At 35.4% G+C, this 22,063-nt stretch overlaps 4 protein-coding genes across 5 annotated transcripts; 2 read left to right on the plus strand and 2 right to left on the minus strand.

Annotated features, from left to right (window-relative positions):
* Positions 1-11: 11 nt before the first annotated feature.
* Positions 12-2,018, minus strand: LOC114740883 (ras-related protein RABC1-like). 2 transcript variants are annotated; one of them, XM_028929123.1, is made up of 4 exons: positions 1,871-2,018; positions 1,408-1,592; positions 646-714; positions 12-509 (listed from the first exon to the last, which is right to left on the minus strand). In XM_028929123.1, the coding sequence occupies exons 2-4, from the start codon at positions 1,544-1,546 to the stop codon at positions 343-345; spliced, it is 375 nt and encodes a 124-aa protein (XP_028784956.1). In that variant the 5' UTR covers positions 1,547-1,592; positions 1,871-2,018; the 3' UTR covers positions 12-342. The 2 variants fall into 2 exon arrangements, with proteins under 2 accessions (XP_028784956.1, XP_028784957.1); XM_028929124.1 differs by having other exon boundaries at positions 1,835-2,018.
* Positions 2,019-7,157: 5,139 nt separating this feature from the next.
* On the plus strand, positions 7,158-10,924 carry LOC114740881 (probable polygalacturonase). Its single transcript, XM_028929120.1, has 5 exons — positions 7,158-7,936; positions 8,869-8,989; positions 9,189-9,363; positions 9,694-9,764; positions 9,904-10,924. Exons 1-5 carry the CDS (start codon positions 7,523-7,525, stop codon positions 10,536-10,538), a joined length of 1,416 nt encoding a protein of 471 aa, XP_028784953.1. The 5' UTR covers positions 7,158-7,522; the 3' UTR covers positions 10,539-10,924.
* Positions 10,925-13,592: 2,668 nt separating this feature from the next.
* Positions 13,593-14,595, plus strand: LOC114740882 (germin-like protein subfamily 3 member 4). The gene has a single exon (XM_028929122.1). It carries the CDS (start codon positions 13,649-13,651, stop codon positions 14,345-14,347), a length of 699 nt encoding a protein of 232 aa, XP_028784955.1. The 5' UTR covers positions 13,593-13,648; the 3' UTR covers positions 14,348-14,595.
* A 1,626-nt stretch (positions 14,596-16,221) lies between these two features.
* LOC114740879 (uncharacterized) lies at positions 16,222-20,143 on the minus strand. Its single transcript, XM_028929118.1, has 6 exons — positions 20,067-20,143; positions 19,480-19,776; positions 18,534-19,185; positions 18,239-18,438; positions 17,907-18,151; positions 16,222-17,704 (listed from the first exon to the last, which is right to left on the minus strand). Exons 2-6 carry the CDS (start codon positions 19,746-19,748, stop codon positions 16,911-16,913), a joined length of 2,160 nt encoding a protein of 719 aa, XP_028784951.1. The 5' UTR covers positions 19,749-19,776; positions 20,067-20,143; the 3' UTR covers positions 16,222-16,910.
* Positions 20,144-22,063: the final 1,920 nt, after the last annotated feature.

Raw genomic sequence — 22,063 nt, forward strand, 5'->3', positions numbered from 1 at the left:
ATCATTGTTTCCCCTGCTATGTCTTTCTTTAAAAACTCCATGCCTTCCATCAACTTTTGGTGTTTTCAATTTAGGCTATTTAAACCATATAAAGCAAGTCAAAATTCCAAGAATGCAGCCTGAGTTGGTTTTCTAAATATATCAGTCATTATTAACCTTCTAATGATATGCACTGCATTTTCAAATAGCTGGTGCAATGAAAGTGCCACGCACTATAGCATTTTGGAGCCCTCAGCACTAGCAATGGCACTATGCACTATAGATAACTAGTGCCAGACTTCCTCTCAACCTTATAGATTGACTTTTATAAGCAAGGCAAACTTCATACTTCTTTCCAACTTGCTAATGAAAAAGAGTGCACGAAATTCCATCCAATTCAACAAATATATGATTGAGAGCAATGACTGAAAAAACTAGAGATAAATCAGATAACAGAAACTTGCCCATGATGATGCCTTGTGCCCCTCGGTAGTAAGAACTAGTCAGTGTTCTGAATCTCTCCTGACCGGCTACATTAGCAAACAAGTAGTTTCAATCAAATAGTTACGCGTTGTTGTCAAAATGCAGTTAGGACAACTAGGCAAGGAGTTCGATTGAAATGTACAGAATCAAACATCATGGGATCTAGGAATAAACATATATTACCTGTATCCCAAATGGCCAGCTTCAGCCTTTTACCCCCCACTGTGACATACTTGACCTTAAAATCAACACCTACATGAGCAGCCAAATAGTACAAGAAGTCAAGAAGCAAAAAAGCTAAAATATGAGATCAGCTCATCCATGGCTGATGTGAGCACGTTTTTTAGGCACGACAGCCAAATCATCTTATTATAACAATCAGACCTGTTGCCGAGTAAGTAAAAAGGTGATATTAGAACGCATTGCGAAAAGAAACAGACATGCTTTGTTCAGACGATCGGTCTTCAGAAATTTGAACACAGAAAATTGGAAACAACATATACTAACTCTACATATAGTTGAATAAAATCAGATCATTTAGCAGTTGAGTGAACTGAGTCATAGTTGAAAAAAATCAGATCATTTAGCAGTTGAGTGAACTGAGTCTACACTAATACGATACCATCTTCTCAAATTCATTAGCTATTGATTCGTACCTAAGATGCAGGAATACCCAAAAGCCACAAATCAAAAGACATGCCAAGAGAATTAAAATAAATTTGCTTCTACAAAGCCTAACTATTGTGGGACTGTGCCAAAAACTATAGTAAAAACATTTCGGATCAGAAAGCAGGTAACTGAGCTAAGCCCGCGCTGATACTACAGCTTATTCCCAAATGCATAAGCTTAGATTCATCATGAAGAGACTGGACAACATAAATGACACAGATCAAGGGACAACCCGAGAATTAATGTAAATTCGCTTCCGAAAAGGCGAAAACCTACCGATTGTGGGGGACAGATCTTCATAGGTATCTGAGATGAAACTCAGAAGCAGACTACTTTTACCGACTCCAGAGTCCCCAATCATAAGCAACTTAAACAAATAATCGAATTCCGCCTGGCTCGACGAAGTCGAATCCATCGCAAGTGACCTTCGATCAACGGGAAGAATAGGCAATGGCTCTCACCTGAACACCATCCAACCACATGTATACCATCAAGCATTCGTTCCCGGGAAAATCAGTAAGTTAGCAACTCCGGTCCTAATTGTAAGACGACCGGAGGTAGTATAATACGATAACTACAAGAAATCCCCATGCCTAGGCAAATCAATTGTTCATCTTAACATTGATTTTTAAAAAATAAATATTGTTCAATTGAAAAAAAGAGAAAATCTTACGATCCAGTGAGTTATGAAATTTCTACTGACCAAAAACCGTAAGGTCGGCTGGAAGAGAGACAATACCAGAAAAGTGAAATCCGGAAGGAGAGGGGAAAGTCAGGATTACGGCAGGGGAGGGGAGTGAAAACTGAACGAGGGAAAAAGGGCAGCCGCGTCCGAGTCACCGGGCGCCGCTCGAGTTATCTCCCGCTTTAACTCAATCATTTATTCATAAATGAATATTAGCTTTGTGAATCTCTGACATGATTTTCACCCAAACACCTTTCAGATTAAGAAAGTTATATAAGTTAGTTAATTAAAAAAATATGACACGTTTTCTCTAAAACATTATAATCATCTTTCTTAATACCCCATCTTCCTCTTCTACTTGATTATGATTGAGGGAGTATTTATAATGGTAATTTAGAAAAAATTGATAAAGATGATAAATGAGTTTTATTTTAAGACTAAAACCAACTCAATAATTGAGCTTTATATTAAGGACGGATGAATATTACTCCTCCGTCCTTAATATAGGACCCAATTGGTGAGTTAGTTTTGGTCCTAAATATAAGACACATTTCTCATATTTATCAATTTTCTCTAAACTACCCCTATAGATACTCCCTCAATCATAATCAAGTGTAGAAGAGGGAGAGGGAGTATTAAGAAATATGATTATAGTGTTTTAAGAAAAATGTGTCACATTTTTTATAATTAACTAACTTACCTAACTTCTTAATCTAATCAAATTAGTTAAATGGGTCTTATATTAAGGACCGGAAGAGTATAATTTAATTAAATATTTAATTAAATTCTAAATATAATACTTGAATTTATTTTGTTATATTTTTTTTTTTACTAAGATAATATTCATGGTGATTTCATGTGTTAAATAATTTTTATTCCCATTCATATCATTAATAATAATATTTTTAAAAAATTATTATAAATAAATAATCTAATTAATTTTCTTGATATTAACATATTGGTTGTTTAGTTTTTTTAATCTATGTAGTATTTTATAGTTTTTTTTCTTTTGCCAGCTGCAGTTTCAAAATGGACAGGTGAAAAACGATAATAAAAGCCATTAACGGTCGAGTTGAGTTCTTGCACATCCGCCCAGATTGTAAAATCGATCCCAGCTGAGAATCTTAGGGAAAAATTCATCATCCCTCAAAATTACCAAATTGCCCGACCTTCTGAGTGCTTTTTTTTTTCCCCCCGATGCTCAAATGAAAGAAAACAGCTGATAACAGATTGTGAAATTAGTGTAAAACAACATGGCATAAGCTCATTAGTCAAGTCATGTTCCATGGTCCCCTCTTTATTTTACTACACCCGCCTATCAATATACTTCTCCGGTCTTTAGTATATGATTTATTTAACTACTTTAATTATATTAAGAAAATTAGGTAAGTTAGTTAATTATAAGAAATATGACACATTTTTCTTAAAATACCATAATCATCTTTCTTAATATTCCATCTTTCTCTTCTACTTGATTATGGTTAACAGAGTATCCATAAAGGTAATTTAGAGAAAATTAATAAATATGAAAAATGGACCTTATATTTAAGATCAAAACTAACTCAACAATTAAGTCCTATATTAAGAACCAGAAGAGTAATATAAGAACTAGTTTGTAGTATGTAAATTACATCATAAACTAACTTATATATTTAGAATTTGAGGTAATACCCATCTAGTTCTTAATATAAAATTTATTTTATAGTATAAATTATACTATAAAATGAATGTATGTTTAGGATAGAAGAGTATTATTAATATTAGCCGCGGGGTGCATAAATCAATGAACAAACATGTCGGCTTCTTTAAAAACTTGTCCACATACATATTAACTTAAAATGGTGCGTAAGAAATGGCCATGCTGGACATGTGGGGGTTTCTATTTATGAAGGCATCGCCGCAAGGCTAATTCTATGAATGGAAAGCATGATGAGCTCCTTGCCCTCTTGTGTCACTGGTTCCAATATGAAAATAAACATGGTTCAAATGAAATACTGATCGTCTGAGCAACAGCGTTAATGAATAGCTCAATTTCTTCACCAAGCTATCTTCAATTATTTTTATTGCACTTTTTGTCACTTTTGCGGGCTGTTTCATTTAGAAGATTAATCAGAACTCTTATCATCCAATTTAACAGAAATCAGTTTGGTGCTCATTGTTGTGATGAGTTTTTTAAATTCTCATATCTGAACCATTTAAGTCGCACTTGGGTGGTCATGGTTTGATTTCTTTTTTATTTTATTTGTTCATAATGATTATTTTAATATGAATGAAATATAAAATAAAGATAATTTTTTAATTATCATTTTTTCAAAAAATATTTTTTTCTATTTAAAATAAATAATTAAAGATTTCAAATTATGACCGTTCAAATCAGATATAGATGATTCAAATTTAATGAGTTTAGAATACTTATCAAAATAATGAGTACCAAAATTGGTTCGAGTTTAGCGCACCATAACTCTTATTTCCTCCTATTTGTATATGTGGCTGACCTTGATATGCACTAGTTAACATGTCCTTTTCCCGACTTTTCTTTTGAATCATTTGATCCCGTTTGGTACGAAATATTAAAAACAAGGGATTAAGATTAGAATTATAATTAAAAAATTACTCTTCCGGTCCTAATTATAAGACCCAATTGACTTATTTGAGGAGATTAAGGAAGTAAGTTAAGTTAGTTATTTATAATAAATAAGTGTTGTCATTCCTAAAATATCCTTGCTAATTAAGTATATTGGCTAAAACTATCATTATTAGAAGGATTATCTTGGAAAAAAATGCATAAATATAAGAGAGAAAATGGATTGGGGTCTTATAATTAGGACCAAATAAAGTCAAATGGGTCTTATAATAAGTACCGGAAGAGTATTAAAATAGTATTAAGCATGAGTAATTACTTTTTACATGAGATTAGACAAACTTATAGAGGTGGGATTAGGAAATACCATAGGAGAAAAACTTATAGATGTGGGATTGGAGAATACCACTTCCCCTCATGGTATTCCCCAATTCCACATACATGATTAATTACATATAACAAGCAATCTCTTATGCTAAACACTCTTTTAATAGATTTTCTCAATCACAATCACAATCACAATCTCAGTCTCTAATTTTCAATACTTCATATCAAACACAACTTTTAAGCATTGTCTTCAAGAACCACATATGTAGTAAAAACAAAAAAGTCCCGTCCTTCACTTTCCTGATAAAAACTATTTAAGCAATTAGAGTAAATTAGAAAATCAAGTGAATTAGTTAATTATAATAAATGTGATATCATTTTTTTAAATATTCATCTACAGCATTAGATTGTAAATTAGTTAAATTAATTTTTTAAAATAAAAAATATAATAAACAAAATGAACTAAAAATTTTATATCTAAAACTGGATTCGATTATCTAGCAAGATAGCTCCTATATCAGAATTAGGATGGAATAGCTCCTCTCCAATAAAAGCCTCTTTCCGGATCCATTGGTCCCCGTCATCCATGTCGGCACCAAGGTAACCCCCATCCCCTGCCTTGCTTCCGACCCCCCCCGGGGAAGATCCAATCTTATATTCTGTGAACCGGGATGTTGGGCATACAGCTGGGCGTAGCCACGTAGACGTTGACTAGAGATAGATCCTACTGCGATGACATGAGAAGTACATTTAAAAAATATTTTTTAAAATCAAGATAAACTCTTTTATATATTTACTTAATATACCATACCATAAAATCACTTCTAAAACTATGGTTTGGTTTCTATCGAAACACCCCCTTAATATGCTGACTTTACTTGGCTACAAGGGAGTATTTGGTTTATATTTTAAAAGTGTTTTCATATAAATTGAGATAAAATTTTTCTCACATACTTATTTTATACTACCTCCGGTCCTAATTATAAGAGCTAGTTGACTAATTTGAGGATATTAAAGAAATAAGTTAAGTTAGTTATTTATAATAAATAGATATTATTTTTTCTAAAATATCTTACTAATTAAGTGTATCAGTTAGGACTATCATTATTAGAAAAACTATTTAAAAAAATGTATAAATATTAGAAACAAAGTGGATTAGGGTCTTATATTTAGCACCAAAATAAAAGTTAAACAAGATCTTATATTAAGGACCGGAGGTAGTATATCATGAAATTACTTTTAAAATGATTTTTACCCAAATGCCTCAAATCGTAAAGTGGCATGAGTATAAATTTGGATATTCCCCTTCTCCGGTAATTTGAGGCAGAGCAATATAATTCTTCCCGGTCACCAAAAAAAAAAAAAATCCCTCCCAAGTCATTTTTCCCCAGTTGTCATTTCTTTGAGTCTAAAAGGTAGCAATCGAAGATTTTGTGTCAAAACTTGTTAACTTGCCATACATCATATGTTAACACATAATTAAAGCTAATTAAATAAATTAATCCTGTATATCGAGATCTTATATCATGGTCTGGGTCAATAAAAAAAAGAAGTTAGCTGTAGTTTTTACGTAATAAACTCACTTATCTGGCTCTAGGTAACAAAGTACGATCAAGCTAACATTTTTATCAAAAACACTAATCATGAATTAAATACTAGCGTGGGGACAAAAGTCATGTGGAGGCCTTACCGGTGCTTTATGCCCGTCATTTTAATGATAGGTCATGAAAAGCAGAGTCTGAGAGAATATAAAACATTACTCCCTCCTTTTTTATTATTATAAGAGATAAATAACCGAATTAGGTTGATAAAAAAATAGTTAAAATTAGTTAAGAATAATCAATATGTAAAAATTATAATTTTTTTTTTAAAAATACGCTCATTAATAAGGAGAGAGAACATGAGAGAGAACAATTAAATTATTGAAAGAAAGAGAGTGGAGGGAGAGAGAATGTGAGTTGGAGACAATAAATATGGATAAAACAGAAAATTAACACAAAAAAGTAAAGACAACTTTTAAGTGTCTCTTATATATAGGAACATGCCATAAATATCAAATGTCTCTTATAATAAGAAACGGAAGGAGTATTAGTTAAATTATTTTTAAAAAAAATCGGAAATCAGGACGATCCCGTGATGAGCGGTCTCTAGTGGTGCCAGGCAGGCAGCCAGATGCGTGCCAGAAAATGAAATTTATTAAATCTAAAAATAAATAAGGATCTGAAATTAATCGAATGAAAACTCGCCACGTAAAACAAACATGCGGGACCCACAGGGCAAATTCTAAGAATTTGCAATTTCTATCTTTCCAATGAAACGCGCCGGGATACTGCAATAATTCGCTCTTTCTCTTTCCTCTTCTTTCTTTTTGCTCGTCCCCCCCCCCCGCCGCATCCTCCGTTGGCCCTCACGTCCCCGCATCAAAAGCCGACAACATCCCCACTGTTTCATTTGCAAAGTCAAAACTCAAAAACCTAACACTTCTTTCCTTCGCCAAAATTCTCCACCGCCATTTTCAGTTTTCAAAGAATAGCAATAAGACATTTTGATAGTACTATATAATATACATATAGTTCTTATTTTTTTTGTGTGAGACGCAATGCAAGGATCTTAATCAGCATACTAAATAGAGTGGTGTCATCAGATAACACTATTCTAGGCATTCTCGTTACATCCAAGATACTATTCAAAACGGGAGAGCAAGGAATGATCTCAGCATAGCAAATCCCGCCACCTATATTTCTATGATTTTATTGACGTGATCAAGGAATCGGAAAAAGGGTGTGTTTGGTGCTGCCATGATGGGTAATTTTACGAGACCCTCATGGGCAGTGATGTTTTTGTTGTTGGCTTTGGTGACGTTTGTCTCGCTCCAGCGTCCCGGGATGACGGTTTTTCCGATATGGTTGCGTTCGAGTTCGTCGGAAGCCGAAACTGGCGGGTCGGAGGATTCTCCGAGCTGCTCCGGTTATTTTCAGGGCGTCACCGGAAGAAGGTTTGTCATGTCGATCAAGGATTTTGGCGGCGTTGGTGACGGGAGAACTTCGAATACCGAATCGCTTCGGAAGGCTATACGGTACATGCAGCGTTTCGGAGGTACGGGTGGGTCCCAGCTGAATATTCCCAGAGGAAGATGGCTCACTGGAAGTTTTAATCTCACTAGTAATTTCACGCTTTTCCTTGAAGAAGGCGCTGTTATTTTGGGTTCTCAGGTGCGCAGTATTGTCTTTCCTCATAACGTTCTTTATTTTTGCCAACACTTCTTCTTTTAGTTTTCATCTGGCTCGGTTTTTAGATGCGTTTTATTCTTGAACTGTAATTATTGCGACTTAAAATCAACAGCGTACGTATGGTTATCGCCATGGCTTCTTCATGTATAATTCTGCTTGTCATCTTTATTTGTCTTCTTGAAAGATCAGATTCCTTCCTGTCGATTTGACCGTTAAATGAAAAAGGAATATGTTCAAGAAACTGTTTTCGATGTTTCTTTTCTGAGTTTCACAGTTTTCGGTTGATGAAGAAAACTCTTTAAATTTTCTTGGCTACTTGTTCATTTGTTCATTCCAATTCAATTGTGGCATATAATTAATGCTGACGATGGCGCGCATTTTTGCTAAGGGAAAAGAAACATTTGTTCTTTTCGTTTTCTGAGAAAGGTTTGAGAAAAAAAATGGAGAAGTCATAGTTTCACACCCACGCCTCTTCCTTTTCTTGATCTTTCCGCGTAGAATTAGCGAGAAGGTTGCTTATTTGACTTCTTTTGCGACAAATAGTAGGACTAGAAAGTCCTTTTACATCCTCTGTTTTAAATCTCCACTTATTGTGGCTTCAACCATACTTTAGGAAACTTGATGGAACTATAATTCATAAGCATAGTGCTGCATTTGGGACCACATGGCGAAGCAGATGAATGGTTTTCAACAAAGTGTTAAACGCCTTTGAATTTACATGCCGGCCTGTTTACTTCTTCCTTTCTTGTTTAGAGCCACCCGATTCTATGGTAAATCTAAACAAGCCCTTCAACGAGATTATGGAAATCAGACACTCACTCTGGCGGACCTGTTCATAGTACCCAAGGAACTGCTTTCTTCTTCTTTTTTTTAATCAAAATTTTTTTTAACAATTTAAAAGTTTTGATTCATAGGATCCAAAGGAGTGGCCTTTAATTGAGCCATTGCCGTCTTACGGAAGAGGAAGAGAAAGGTCCGGAGGAAGACATATTAGCCTTATACATGGAAATGGCCTTCAAAATGTTGTCATCACAGGTACCAGAACTTGTACTCGTCTCCAACTGTTTCACTTAGAGCAACGGTATAAAGTTTCTGAAGAAATGTGTGACGATATTTCACATGACTTCCGTGAAGAGTCCAGATTCCGCGGACTACTCTTGTTGGTTAAATAAGTAATATGGATAAATGTTGCCGTTGTCTTCAAGGGTATCTAAGTAGTTATATGTTTTTGCAGGACAAAATGGGACAGTTGACGGTCAGGGAAACATGTGGTGGGAACTTTGGTGGAACAAAACTTTGGAGCACACAAGAGGTCACCTCCTTGAGCTAATGAACTCGGAAAATGTTCTAGTCTCAAACCTCACCTTTCGAAATTCTCCCTTCTGGACCATCCATCCTATTTACTGCAGGTTTCATCTTCTTGAATTTTTCTCTCTTCAACTGGCATAACTTGACTTCAAAACTCCATATGCATTTGTTCTTCTTTCTTATCATGAAAGAATTTCTCAATTTCTCCATGCAACAGCCAGCTTTTGATGCTCTGTGACATAGTTTATAATTCAGTTCAAATTCTCTAGGTGCCGTTCAGTACATGTCACAGTTATGTAAGCATTTGGTCCTAGGTACAAAGATATTCTTTTTGAAAAAAATATAATTAAACTGAACTCCTTTAAGTTCGACTTGTCCGTCCTTAGCTTAGTAACTGCAGAACCATGATCATCAACCATATCTTGTTTCAGAAATGTTGTTGTCAAAGGGATGACAATCTTGGCTCCTCTCAATGCCCCAAATACTGATGGTGTAGACCCAGGTTTGTTCCTTTTTGATTATTTATCACTTGCACTCTGTTTTCCAGCTTTGCTTTGGGGCTTATTCTGCATGAAATCATGTAAAGAAATGGAAGATTTGTTATATTTGCTTGCTTGTGAATTTCCCATCTGACTATGCAGACTCAAGTACCAACGTGTGCATTGAAGATAACTACATAGAAAGTGGGGATGATCTTGTAGCCATCAAAAGTGGTTGGGATCAATATGGAATCACCATGGCCCGTCCAAGCACCAATATTGTAGTGAGGAGAGTTTCAGGCACCACACCAACTTGTTCTGGTGTCGGAATAGGCAGTGAGATGTCCGGTGGAATTTCAAATATAACAATTCAGGATTTGCATGTTTGGAATTCTGCAGCTGGTGTGCGTATAAAATCTGATTATGGTAGAGGAGGGTATATAGCAAATGTCACCATTAGTGACATAAGAATGGAGAGAGTCAAGATACCCATCAAGTTTAGCCGTGGTTCAAATGACCATCCTGATGATGGATGGGATCCAAAAGCTGTTCCCGAGTTTAAGCGCATTTTAATCAGTAACGTGACAAGCGTAGTTTCAGCAAAAGCTGCACTTATGGAAGGTATCAAGGATGCTTCATATGAAGATTTGTGCTTCAAAAATATTACCCTGATGGGTGTGCGCTCATCTGCGGCATGGCATTGCGAGTATATTTCAGGCTTTGCCAGTGAGGTGTTTCCCGTGCCATGTCCTGAGTTGCATAACAATGGCACTTCATCCTGGTGTTTACCTTCATGACTTCCCGTGAAATGATAGTGAATGTTTCCAACATGCACTGGGAAATCAGAGGGTTTCCATTTTTGCACATTGAAAAGTTAAGTCTTGCTTGAGCCGGATTATTGGAGGCTTTGAACCACAAAAACGTGCGACTGAATTGATCTTAGGCCTTGAAGGAAAGTGATCTTTTAGGCCTGGTTGGCGCAGATGAATTGCCGGTGAGTTTATGGCTGCAATATGCAAAGTTTCATTGAATTGATGCCATGCCCTGTGATTCCCCGTGGTAGCAAGATGCGTGCAGATGCGCCTGATTGAACCAAGGTGTATAGGATGATGCAACTTTTGTCATTATACGCTGAATTAATGATGTATAAGAATTTTTCTTCTTTGGGAGAGAGGAAGAAGTTGAGTATTGATAAATCCCAATTTTAATATACTATTTGATATCTTTTTGGGGATATTTATCAATTAAAATGAGATAATTTGTATTGATTGTGGATATTTTGAATTAAATACTAGTGGCATAAAATTAGAAATTTAATAAGAAATCTTATCATATTTTTATCTTCGTTTAAATAATTAATTTTGGACTTTATGATAGTATCTTAATTTATCTTTTACAGGTCTCAGAAAAGGAAATAAATATAAAAGGAAAGCTGAAGGGAAAAAAAAAAGAAAAAGAATTTAAAAAGAAAAAAAAAAGGAATTAAGTGATGGAAGCCACAGATTTGCATTAGGTTATTATATTAACCTAATCATCAATTGCCATAGGAGGAGGCTACATACACGCACACGAGGACGGCCAATACCCTTCAAAAATTCATTCTTCAAGTTCGCACAGACACCTCCGCCGCAACACTTCAATTTCAATCTTCCAAAATTCATTTTCATATTCTTCCTCAACCACGTCCCACACATCATTGCCACCAACTTAACCATCCTCCATGGCTGCTAAATCTTTGGCACGAGTTGTAGCTTGGTTCAAGATTATGAGAGGCTGAGTTCGCTGTGCTCTTCGGGATTGAATTCAATGGCTTGAGTTTGAGAGCTACAAAGGGGAGTTTAATTCTAGTCCTTAGTTTAGACTATTTTGTTGATGATTTCTGGTTTGAAGTTTGTTATATTTGGTTTAAAGCTAAGAATTGCTAGTTGTAATTCTTGGTTTGGATTGGAATTGCTGAGATTTGGATTGGTATTTATAAGTTTGAGTACTTGGTTTATACATATATTTATGTTTATGCCTTTGTTAATTCATTGTTAGTGTGATTTTTATGTGAGTTGTATAGAAATTATGCTTGAAGTGAATTTAACAAGTAATTAATGTTCTAGTTGAGTATTAATTTAAAAGGAATAACTTATATAAACCAGTCTTAACCACTTAAGTTACTCCCATATCATTAAATAAGTTAGGATAGTCATTGATTCATTCCTCAAGAGCATTCTTGTTATTGATTTCTTACGATTCAAATTTGTATTTTTCATTCTTTCTAAAAAATACCCAAAAAAAAGTAGTTTAGATTTATTTCTTACTCTCTTAATTAGTTTTATTAATTGAAAAATCATTTTTCAACCCCTCCTTTCAATTCTTTGTCACTTAGTTAACTAAGGAATTAATAAAAAGCTCCTCAAGAAACTCGACCCGAGTTATGCTTTACTGCATAATTTGGTTTTACTTTTGATTTAACCCAAGACGACTAAAAATGTTCAAATCAAATATGCATAGTGACTAAACAATGTAGAAAAAATAAATTTGACGGATAGGAAAGATCATTCTTTTTAGCCCAAGATGGCATCTTTGTATCCTTTAGCGTTTCTTTGATGTCCCTTTACTTTTAACGCGAGGGAATTGAAGTATTACCTCCAGTTCTAAATATAAAAGTTAGTTTGACTTTTAATTTGATTCTAAATATAAAATTCTAATTTAATTCGTCTCTCATATTCATTTATTTTTTTCAAGGTAGTCTCTGTAGTAATCGTACATGTTAAATGCTTCATCAAATAACACCTGATTAGTAAGGATATTTTAGGAAAGATAATAACTATTTACTCCTCCTGTCCTAAATATAAGACCCTTATACTAGTGTATATAAGGATCCTATATTTAGGACAGGAGGAATATTACAAATAACTAATTTAACTAATTTTCTTAATCTACTCAAATTATCAACTAGTTCTTATATTAAGGATTAACAGTAGTATTAACTAACTATATATTGAACATAGTTTTGCATAAACAAAGAGCTGAAACAATTTCCAGATGAATCGAGTAACTAAGTAATGGTATTGGTTTTATTACAATGGCCAACTCAATAGGATCTAAGTCACATTTCAAGAGATAAATCAGAATTTTGTGTATTGGTCATCAAAGAAAGGAGTGAGGAAGAAGACACAAAGAAAGATGAAATTCTATTTGTCAATGGAAGTCTCGTCTTATCTCTGTCTTTCTTCTCATTGTTCTATTATTGCACTCGAGGGAATTCATGCTGCCAAAAGATTGACTGTGCCTAGTAACTTTTTATTCTTCATTGTACATTGAATATTACATTTTTTTCATTGTTTTGATGAATATAATAAAATAAGAAAATGCAAAGGGTTTTCTCTGCTTGAAAACAAAGATACAGAAAGATTACCTAAAAATTGACTAGATATCTTCAAATTACAATCTAAAAATGGATACTTACCTTCTCCAATAAATAATTACTCAAAACCTATTCCCTTCCTCATATAACATAAGCTACCATTGCACAGAACAGAACTGATGGTTCACATTCGGAATTTACTGAACCTTAAAGTTTCAAAAATAACGAGCATGCCATCTAAGAGCAATCTTGAAATTTCAGATATTAAAGGTCTCATACAACAATGAGCTGACCCAATGTTCTGCATTGTGTTTCTTTGAAGCAACGCATTTCTTAGTTCTCCCATCACACTTCGTTGCAAAGGCAGTAGTGAACTCCAAGACAGTTGTAACTTGCATTTCGTGCAAACTCTATTTTTTTTTTTTGGCCAACACAAACTCTAATACAATGTTTATATATAACACTGATATTAATAATGATTCATATTATATATATATATATATATTCACCGAAGAAGACTGTATATCATTCATTTAGAGCAAGAGAAGGAAAATGGTAGTTAAGTGGAGAGTTGAGATGAACTCGGCTGCTCCGCATTTTTTCGTGTTCTTCTTTGTTGTCTTAACAAGCATAAAAGTTTGCGTCGCAGACTGTGATAATTTGCAGGACACTTGCCCAGCAGCTTCACCTGAAGAGCAGACCATATTCATCAATGGCCTTTCCTGCAAGAACCCCGCAGAAATAGCTCCTCATGATTTCAAGAACATGGATTTCGGCGAGGCCGGTTCTACAGACAACATTGTTCGTTCCTCCATGAAAATCATCTCTGCGCCAGAATTTCCCGGTCTGAACACTCTTGGCCTCTCAATTGGTAGAACTGACATTGGTGTCGATGGGATGGTGCGACCGCATCAGCATCCAAGAGCGACCGAGATGATCTTTGTCGTCGAAGGCGTATTGGTCGCCGGATTTCTTGACACAGACAACAAAATTTTCCAGACAATGCTCAACGTAGGTGACGTATTTGTGTTCCCCAGGGGTTTGTTTCACTTCTTTCTGAATCGTGGTCGTGGGGCTGCCATACTCTTGTCTGTGTTCAACAGTCGAAATCCAGGGATGGAATCGGTCAATACCCCACCTCTAGACACAGCCATAGATTCATTACAGAAGCTGATCCCACTTTCTGATTCACATATTCATGACTTCGACAATTTTACTTGGACGGGATCCGACAGCATTTTCAGTTTTTAGCAACTTCACGACTTCCTAAATTATATAGTCCGTTTGTATCTCAGTTCTTTTTTCTTGTTTAATTGAAACATGCTACATGTGTGTGTTGGTGATTGCATGAGCTCGTCTAGTATCCTCAAGTTGGAATTTTTAATCCCGTTTAGCCCCTCGTGCATGTGCATAATTGAAGAAGGAACAGAAGCCAAGTAACAATGGAGTGAAATTCAATCCACCTTTTTAATAAACCCTCTGGGCAATTCACGTGCCGAGATGCCTAATTGCCTATCGTCACGAGTCACGACGCATGCTTCGCAAAAGAATCAAATCAGTATATTCAATTATTCATAGAGATCTATACAAAAAAATCAATGACTCTCTGGGCATGTGTGGAAGCTACTGAAATAGAAGTATTTTTAGTTATCAACAGTACGGCTTCAAGAAATCTCACACAAATCGGTAGATAGATTTTCACTCATAAAACAAGCTGATTGGATTTTACGAAAAGAAAGTTCATACTAAATTCGAAACTGGGTCAACTTAGCTCACGAGAACAAGTGCATGTTTGTTTCCCGCATTTCCGTTCAGCTATTTTACTTCTAGGAGAATTTCGAAGCAACTTTCGTGAGAGGGAATTGTAACTTCTGGGCAAACTCTGTTTGGAATGGAAAATAAACACTTTATAAAACGATCAGGCGTGGACCCACAGCGAAGCGAAATCTAAATTCTCCATTTGCAGAGCTCGTAAGCTATATTAAAAAAAACTAAATTCTCCATTTCAATGTTGGGGGTACAGATGATAACTCTCGATAATTGATACTCCTCCGGTCCTTATTATAAGACCCAATTTGACTTTTTATTTGATCCTAATTATAAGACCCAATCCATTTTCTCTCTTATATTTATGCATTTTTTTCCAAGATAATCCTTCTAATAATGATAGTTTTAGCCAATATACTTAATTAGCAAGGATATTTTAGGAATAACAACACTTATTTATTATAAATAACCAACTTAACTTACTTCCTTAATCTCCTCAAATAAGTCAATTGGGTTTTATAATTAGGACCGGAGGAGTACTATTTTAGTTTCTTAATATAAAACTAAATAATTAATTTATAAATATAAAAAAAATTAATAAAATTGATTATTTGTAATAAATGAATTTTGTCTTGCTTAAAATACTTGTTAATCATATGAAAAAGAGTAGAAACCCTTCAACACATAATCATCATCATGACTACTTAAGTAAAAAATAAATAAATGAGAAATAAAATAGATTTAGATCTTATACTACTTCCGATCTTTAATTTATGACCCTTTTTTACTTTTATTTTGATCCTAAATATAAGACCCTCAATCCACTTTGTCTCTCATATTTATACATTTTTTTTCCGAAGTAGCCTTTCTAACAATAATAGTTCTAGTTAATACACTTGATTAGTAAGGATATTTTAGGAAAAACAACACTTATTTAGGACAAATAATTAACTCAACTTACTTCCTTAATCTCTACAAAGTAGTCAACTGGCTCTTATAATTAAAACCAGAGGTAGTATTTAATATCAAATTAAAATTTTAACTAGATCTTATATTTATAATTGTAGTAACAGACTAAATATATGACAACTAACTAAAAATCGGGCCATTAAAGAAGCAAATAATCGAATACAGAACTGTTAAACTTTAAAGGTGGACTTGGTCCATGGCCCCCAAAAAAAAAAAAAAGGCGTGCTTAGTTTCAGTGAGCATGGAAGGGCGATAAAATAAAATATGTTCAAACCAGATTGTGTCTAAATGTCTGTATTCATCACCATTTTTCTGGCAGCGGCATGCTTTGAAAGCCATGCAGTATTATCACATTCAGAAACTGAATGATCAAAGTCGTCATACCTTTCTTACATAGAAAAAGGGCATGAATCTTTCAATTTATTTCAACTAGGCAAAAAATTAGTCTATATACATATTCCACGTGTATAAATCAATGACACTATTTCCTTCTGAGGGAACTTTGTACTTCAAAAGACCCCAAATTTTGAAAAGTGGAAGATATGAACTATCAAAAGAAAAATAATAGCACTTAAATGTATGGAAATGGTAAGGATGATCAGCTGGTCAGGAATGCCTTCCAATGTACAAGAAATCCTGACAGCTACTCCATGGCGATCATCTGAAAAGGATTTCCTAGTCTGATGGCTCCACACAAATATAAAGAAGTTTTCCTTTTGTTTTCTCCATTGTATCTCTGAGTATTGATCATCTTCTTGTATACTTATTGACGCAAAACTACACTCACACTGTCTTGGATGAAAAATAGAGGGAGACGGGAGAGAAAGATAGAGATAGAGAGGGTGCGGGGAGAGGGAACGAACAGAATTTGAGGGGGAAGAGAGCTCAGGTGCTGAATAAGCAACAAATATCAATCATCAGAGAAAAAGAAGTCATCCTGGTATATCCTACAGCCTTGAAGACAGTCCAGTAGCTAGGAAGCCTGATATTTGAGAGTTACAAAATATTCATAGGATGAAATCCAGTTAATCGGCCAGAGTTATCCCAGAATAAATTTAATATAGTCCAACCAAAGTGGTCATCTTATTCGTGACAATCTTTTTCGTTTTCGGCTCTTCCTGCGAGTAACACCAATTTTTGCAATATTGCCACCAGAAGGAAGAGCCAAAGGTGATGATCGTTTGCCTTGGTAGGTTCTACCTTTCTTTGAAACCCATTTCAAAGGCATACTTTTTACTACAGCACCAATATCATTACAGTTATTCAGTTCAACAAGTCTTTGGATTTGATCAAGCATCTGGTGAGTCCAAGCAATTGACAGATCCAATGCAACTGAATCATCCTTTGGTTTTGTCCACAGATCCATCAAAACCTCTTTAAATGATAGAAAAGATAAGGATGGCTGAGAGCCCTTACTATTTTCACAAATCATGTTTACCTTGATTACATGCTTGCAAAGGTTGCCTTGCAGTGACCAAGAGCAATCACAGAATGCAAATTCTGACCCAGGATTCCACACCAAATTTCTTGAAGTGCTGTCTTTCTGACTCACAACTCTCGCATAGAGGAGGTCCTTGTCATCCAAGGTAACAGCAGAGTCAGGAATTTGTAGTGCTCGATGCCATGATGTGGAAGCAATATATTCCCCCTTTAAATTCAGGAAAGAATCACTTTCATCAGCATATCGCTCAAGCCAGTAGCTTGAATGGAGTTCAGTTGTTAACTTGTGCACCGACCAATCCACTCTTTGAAGTGCTCCAAGATGCGAATCATCAAAAAGTTTGGCTTTCAGTCTCACATGATAAGCTTCTACGGCACCAGAAGCTTCTTGACTCGCTAGTGGAAGAGTTCTCATCATTGAAAGCCACATTTCTGTTTCAAACAGAAGAGGTAGAGGAAGGGGAGAGCAAAATACTAAACTAATGAGCCAGACCATAAATTTTTAAGACAATTTCATTTCATTTGTGATTTATGGTTGTCAAGTATGCATGCCACATTGCCAATATGTTCAGACAGATAAGCATTTCTGAAGCGATTCAGTGCATTGAAAAGAGTAGGAAGAACATCAACTAACCAATCTTGGGCACCCAAGAGGTTTTGAAATATTCCATGAAAGCAGTTTGATCAACAAAATCCATGACAAGTTGTTCCAGGGCGACAGATGTATTATCTCCACCCCATATGCCGTATGCTATAGTCCCAAGACGTTTGAAAATCTCTCGCTGAACCTCAATGCTACTGCATTTCTTGACAATATTTCTTAGCCATGATCTCCGAACACGCCAAAGTGAAAATACGATCGGACAGCAAAATATATCCCTGTTAAAGCAGAAAATCCTAGTAAGACAATTATATATAATACAAAGAGTTTAAAATTAAGTTAATTAGTCAAGCAGTAAGTCCTGCCTCAAAAGATCTATATCAGCAGCTGCATCATCAATTAAAAGTCCACTGACATTCCAGCCAGGTTCAACACTTCGAGCTCGAGCAATCAAAGCTTTCAGCCACTTTGACATGTCAGCCTTCGTGAAGCTACGTGTAATGACCCATGCAACAGGCAGTGCATGATGTCTTGAATCAAAAACAAGTAGTGTGAACAAAGGATACTGCAATTAAGAAAAGCAAGCTAGCTCAGTACAATACACAAAGCTCTCTTTTATATCTTTTAGAAAATAAAAGGCCAAGAACAGAAACTAATTACTTTAAGTCTTTTAATGCCAAAGGTTGAGTCAGCTGCAACAATACTATGGTGACCAAACCGGATCATTTGCTGCAACTGCCATTCTGTTTGGATTCCCAAGATAAAAGGGTCAGACTCTGAAGTGTCCTGGTTAAAAAATACAGACTTCTTATTCCGTTCAATCCACATGCGAATGCTGGCCTGATCATCAAGGTCCAGCTCATGGGTGGACCTTTTGATAATCATACCTAGTTTGTGGACATACTGAGAGGCAAGGTTATTAACTTTTGCATTAGAACCACAATAACGTTGAATTCCTTCAATGTGTTTCTCCAAGATATTTTCTTCAGGAATGCCCAGATAAATCATGGACATTGTTTGCTGCTGAATCTCATTACATATATATGGAACTTTTATGGCACCTGGTCCAATGGCATCGCCGTCAAGTGGCCCATGACAGACAAAACCTGACTTGTTAACATGGCGCCTCTCATTGTATGTGATAAGTGCAAGTGATGGACGGGCATAAAGACGTTTGACAACAAAGTGACAGGTACAACCCCGCATTGATTGAGGTCTAGCAGCACGATTGCGGGTATTAAGCCGATATCTTCTACTAGGTAATATACCTCCACCTTCCCCGTAATTTTCTGGACCAAAGGAGCACCAGTACCTTCATACATAGAAAGATTCAAACTCGATAACGTAAGTGTTGGAAACCTGAACGTGAAAACAGACACTTCCCAGCAAATCAACTATTTTTATAATATTCCGTCGCCATTCTGCTGTTGGGTGCAAACCCCAAACAATAAGTGGAGTAAGGGGAGAAAAAAGTTGGAAACTAAGAAAGCAAGAAAAGCCTTGAGAAATCAAGCATATGTTCCAAAGGCAAACTATCTGCTCATCACTGAAGGGAAAAAACTCAATGTTATTTGAATAAAGAATAACAGACATGCTGGAAACTTACAGCCTGTACTCCAGATACTCATCATCCTTGTACTCCTTCAAGCTGCCCAATGACCGTCTTCTTGCTCTCTCAAGATGAAACTGCGTCGGGCATTCTACATTTGAGCATTCACCAGTCATAAAAGAATCAACTCGCTCGTAAGGAATAAGGGCAACTTCATCATGGTGCTCGGCGTTGCCAAACTTCGTCCAAGTCAAGTCAGCAGAACAGAATTCCCCCTTAAGTGGGTCTTGCAAAGGAATATTGGAAATCGATTCAATTATAACCATGTTCTCCCTCAAACTTTTATAACCACATCTGCAGAACAAAAATAATCGAAGAGTTTCAATACGAAGTGTTGACCGGCGTCGTGTTCTATAACGCTATGATGCAGAATTGAAAAAAACTGAGTGTTCCCCACAGAATTAATACAGTTTCAATACAAAGCCGAAACCTTGATGAAGCGTAGTATATCCTATAACATTCCTAAGGAATCCATTTCACAAAGGGAGTTAAATAGTCGATTTGGCACAGTTTTTGAAGCAGCTAAGGAAAGCAGAATACTTCACGCCAAACTAACCAAGTCAGTGTCGAGTTAGAAAACAAACCCTTTCTCCCGCTAAATGAAGTGATGATGACTCTGTCTGAAACTCACCCGAGAAGTTCTTGTCAAGTTAGTTCAATACTCAGCCTCTGGAGACAGCTCAGTGGAAAAGGGTTCAGAGGATATTGAAACTTCAAAGCAGAGGTTTAAGAAAAATCCGCCATTTGGCGTATTAAAAAACAATGGAGCGGGTGCTATCAAAATAATAATAATAATAATAATGGAGCGGAAATAAAATGGGAAGTCATTTCGTGGCAGGGTAATGTCCAGAAACGGAACCTAGCCAAAAGGCAGAACCTTGGACATTTTATTTATTTTATATTCTAGCTGGGCACAAAGGACACCAATCACCATGCCGTTTAAACGGCTAACCGTTGATGATAGATTTTTGGCGCAAAGCCACGGTCGAATGTCTTATGTCCACGGGAATAGCCGGTACAATGAGATAATAAATCGAATTTTGGTATTTATATATCTCAAAAAATAATATAGTTATATGTAAATTTTATATTTGATCTTTTTATTTATTATATTTTATTTTTTAATATACTATCTCCGGTCCTTAATATAAAACCCTGTTTGATTTTTATTTTGGTCCTAAATATAAGACCCCAATTTACTTTGTTTCTCGTGTTTATATTTTTTTTCTCAAAGTAATCATTCTAATAATAAGAGTTCTAGTCAATACACTTGATTAACAAAAATATTTTAGGAAAGACAACACCTAATCTCCTCTAATTAGTCAACTGACTCTTATAATTAGAGCCGGGGAGGTAGTATTATACATTCATAGAATTTTTATGGATGTAAAACAGAACACAATATCAAAATTAACATCTCCAGTCCAACGGACAATGTTAACGTCAGCAAAGATTAGTTTAATTAGTAAACATTTGACCCATAACTCGATTTTGCTGGTTCAAATCATACTGTCAATCTATAAATATATTGGATTGTTTCAGTGGGCTTCACTGGATACGTGGGAGTGGAAAATAGTTAGCAGCAACACATATACATTCTATATGAGACTCATCCGATTTTCTAAGATCTGTTTCGATTCGCGACTTGATCCCCTCTCCCAGCTCAATAACTGGTTCTTGGCCGCCCATTGCAATCTAATCCTTTAAATGGTTTAACAATCTGAGACAAAGCTGTTGTTCTTTTCGGCCGAGGATCCAACCGATCCAACCGTCCAAGGATCCAACCAGTTCAACCGTTCGGTCCGACTCCAAAAATAGTGGCACATATTATGATTTATGAAGGGAGAAAATTAAGATGAATTTTTATATATTTATAAACACAATTGGTTGGTAACAAAAAAATAATATATATAATAATCATGCATTTAGAAATCCGTGCAAGTATGATCTTTTCTTGAACATTTTAAAAAGAAACACTTCAGTTTTTACTTGAGTCAATTCCAATATGTCAATATAATAAAACCTACATTGTCGATTGCAAATGATGTGTTTTGTTTTTCATGTTCCATGTATTACATATAAAAAGGAAATATATCCAATTTAAATGATATTATAGTCCCTCTAATTCTAAATACAAAATCTATTTTGATTATAATACAAAATAGGTCTTATGTTCAGGATCGAAAGAGTAGTACAGAACAATTCTTTTCAGTAACTTAAAATATATTATAATTAAGATAAACTAAAATATGTTGTACTTGCTCTTCCATAAAAGCTCATATTAAGTGCAATAAGCTATGTCAATGAAAATAATAATGCACCGATATTTTATTTTTTAAAAAGAAATATATGTGTATTATGTAATGAATTTTTTATTATATTGTATGTAGGGGTGTTCACGGGACGGATCGGGACCGGGACAAGCTCGTCCCGGTTCCGTCCCGATGAACAGTAACGGGACAGATTTTCTGTCCCGTGTCCCGGCCTGTCCCGAGGTTGTCCCGGTCCCGGTCGGGACGGGACGGATCCGGGACGGGACCGGGACGTCCCGAAATAATTTTATTTTTATTTTTATTTAATT

This window comes from Neltuma alba, unplaced genomic scaffold (assembly GCF_004799145.2).
Source record: "Neltuma alba isolate B1F8T4 unplaced genomic scaffold, ASM479914v2 tig00003188_pilon, whole genome shotgun sequence".
Classification (NCBI taxonomy): Eukaryota; Viridiplantae; Streptophyta; class Magnoliopsida; order Fabales; family Fabaceae; genus Neltuma; species Neltuma alba.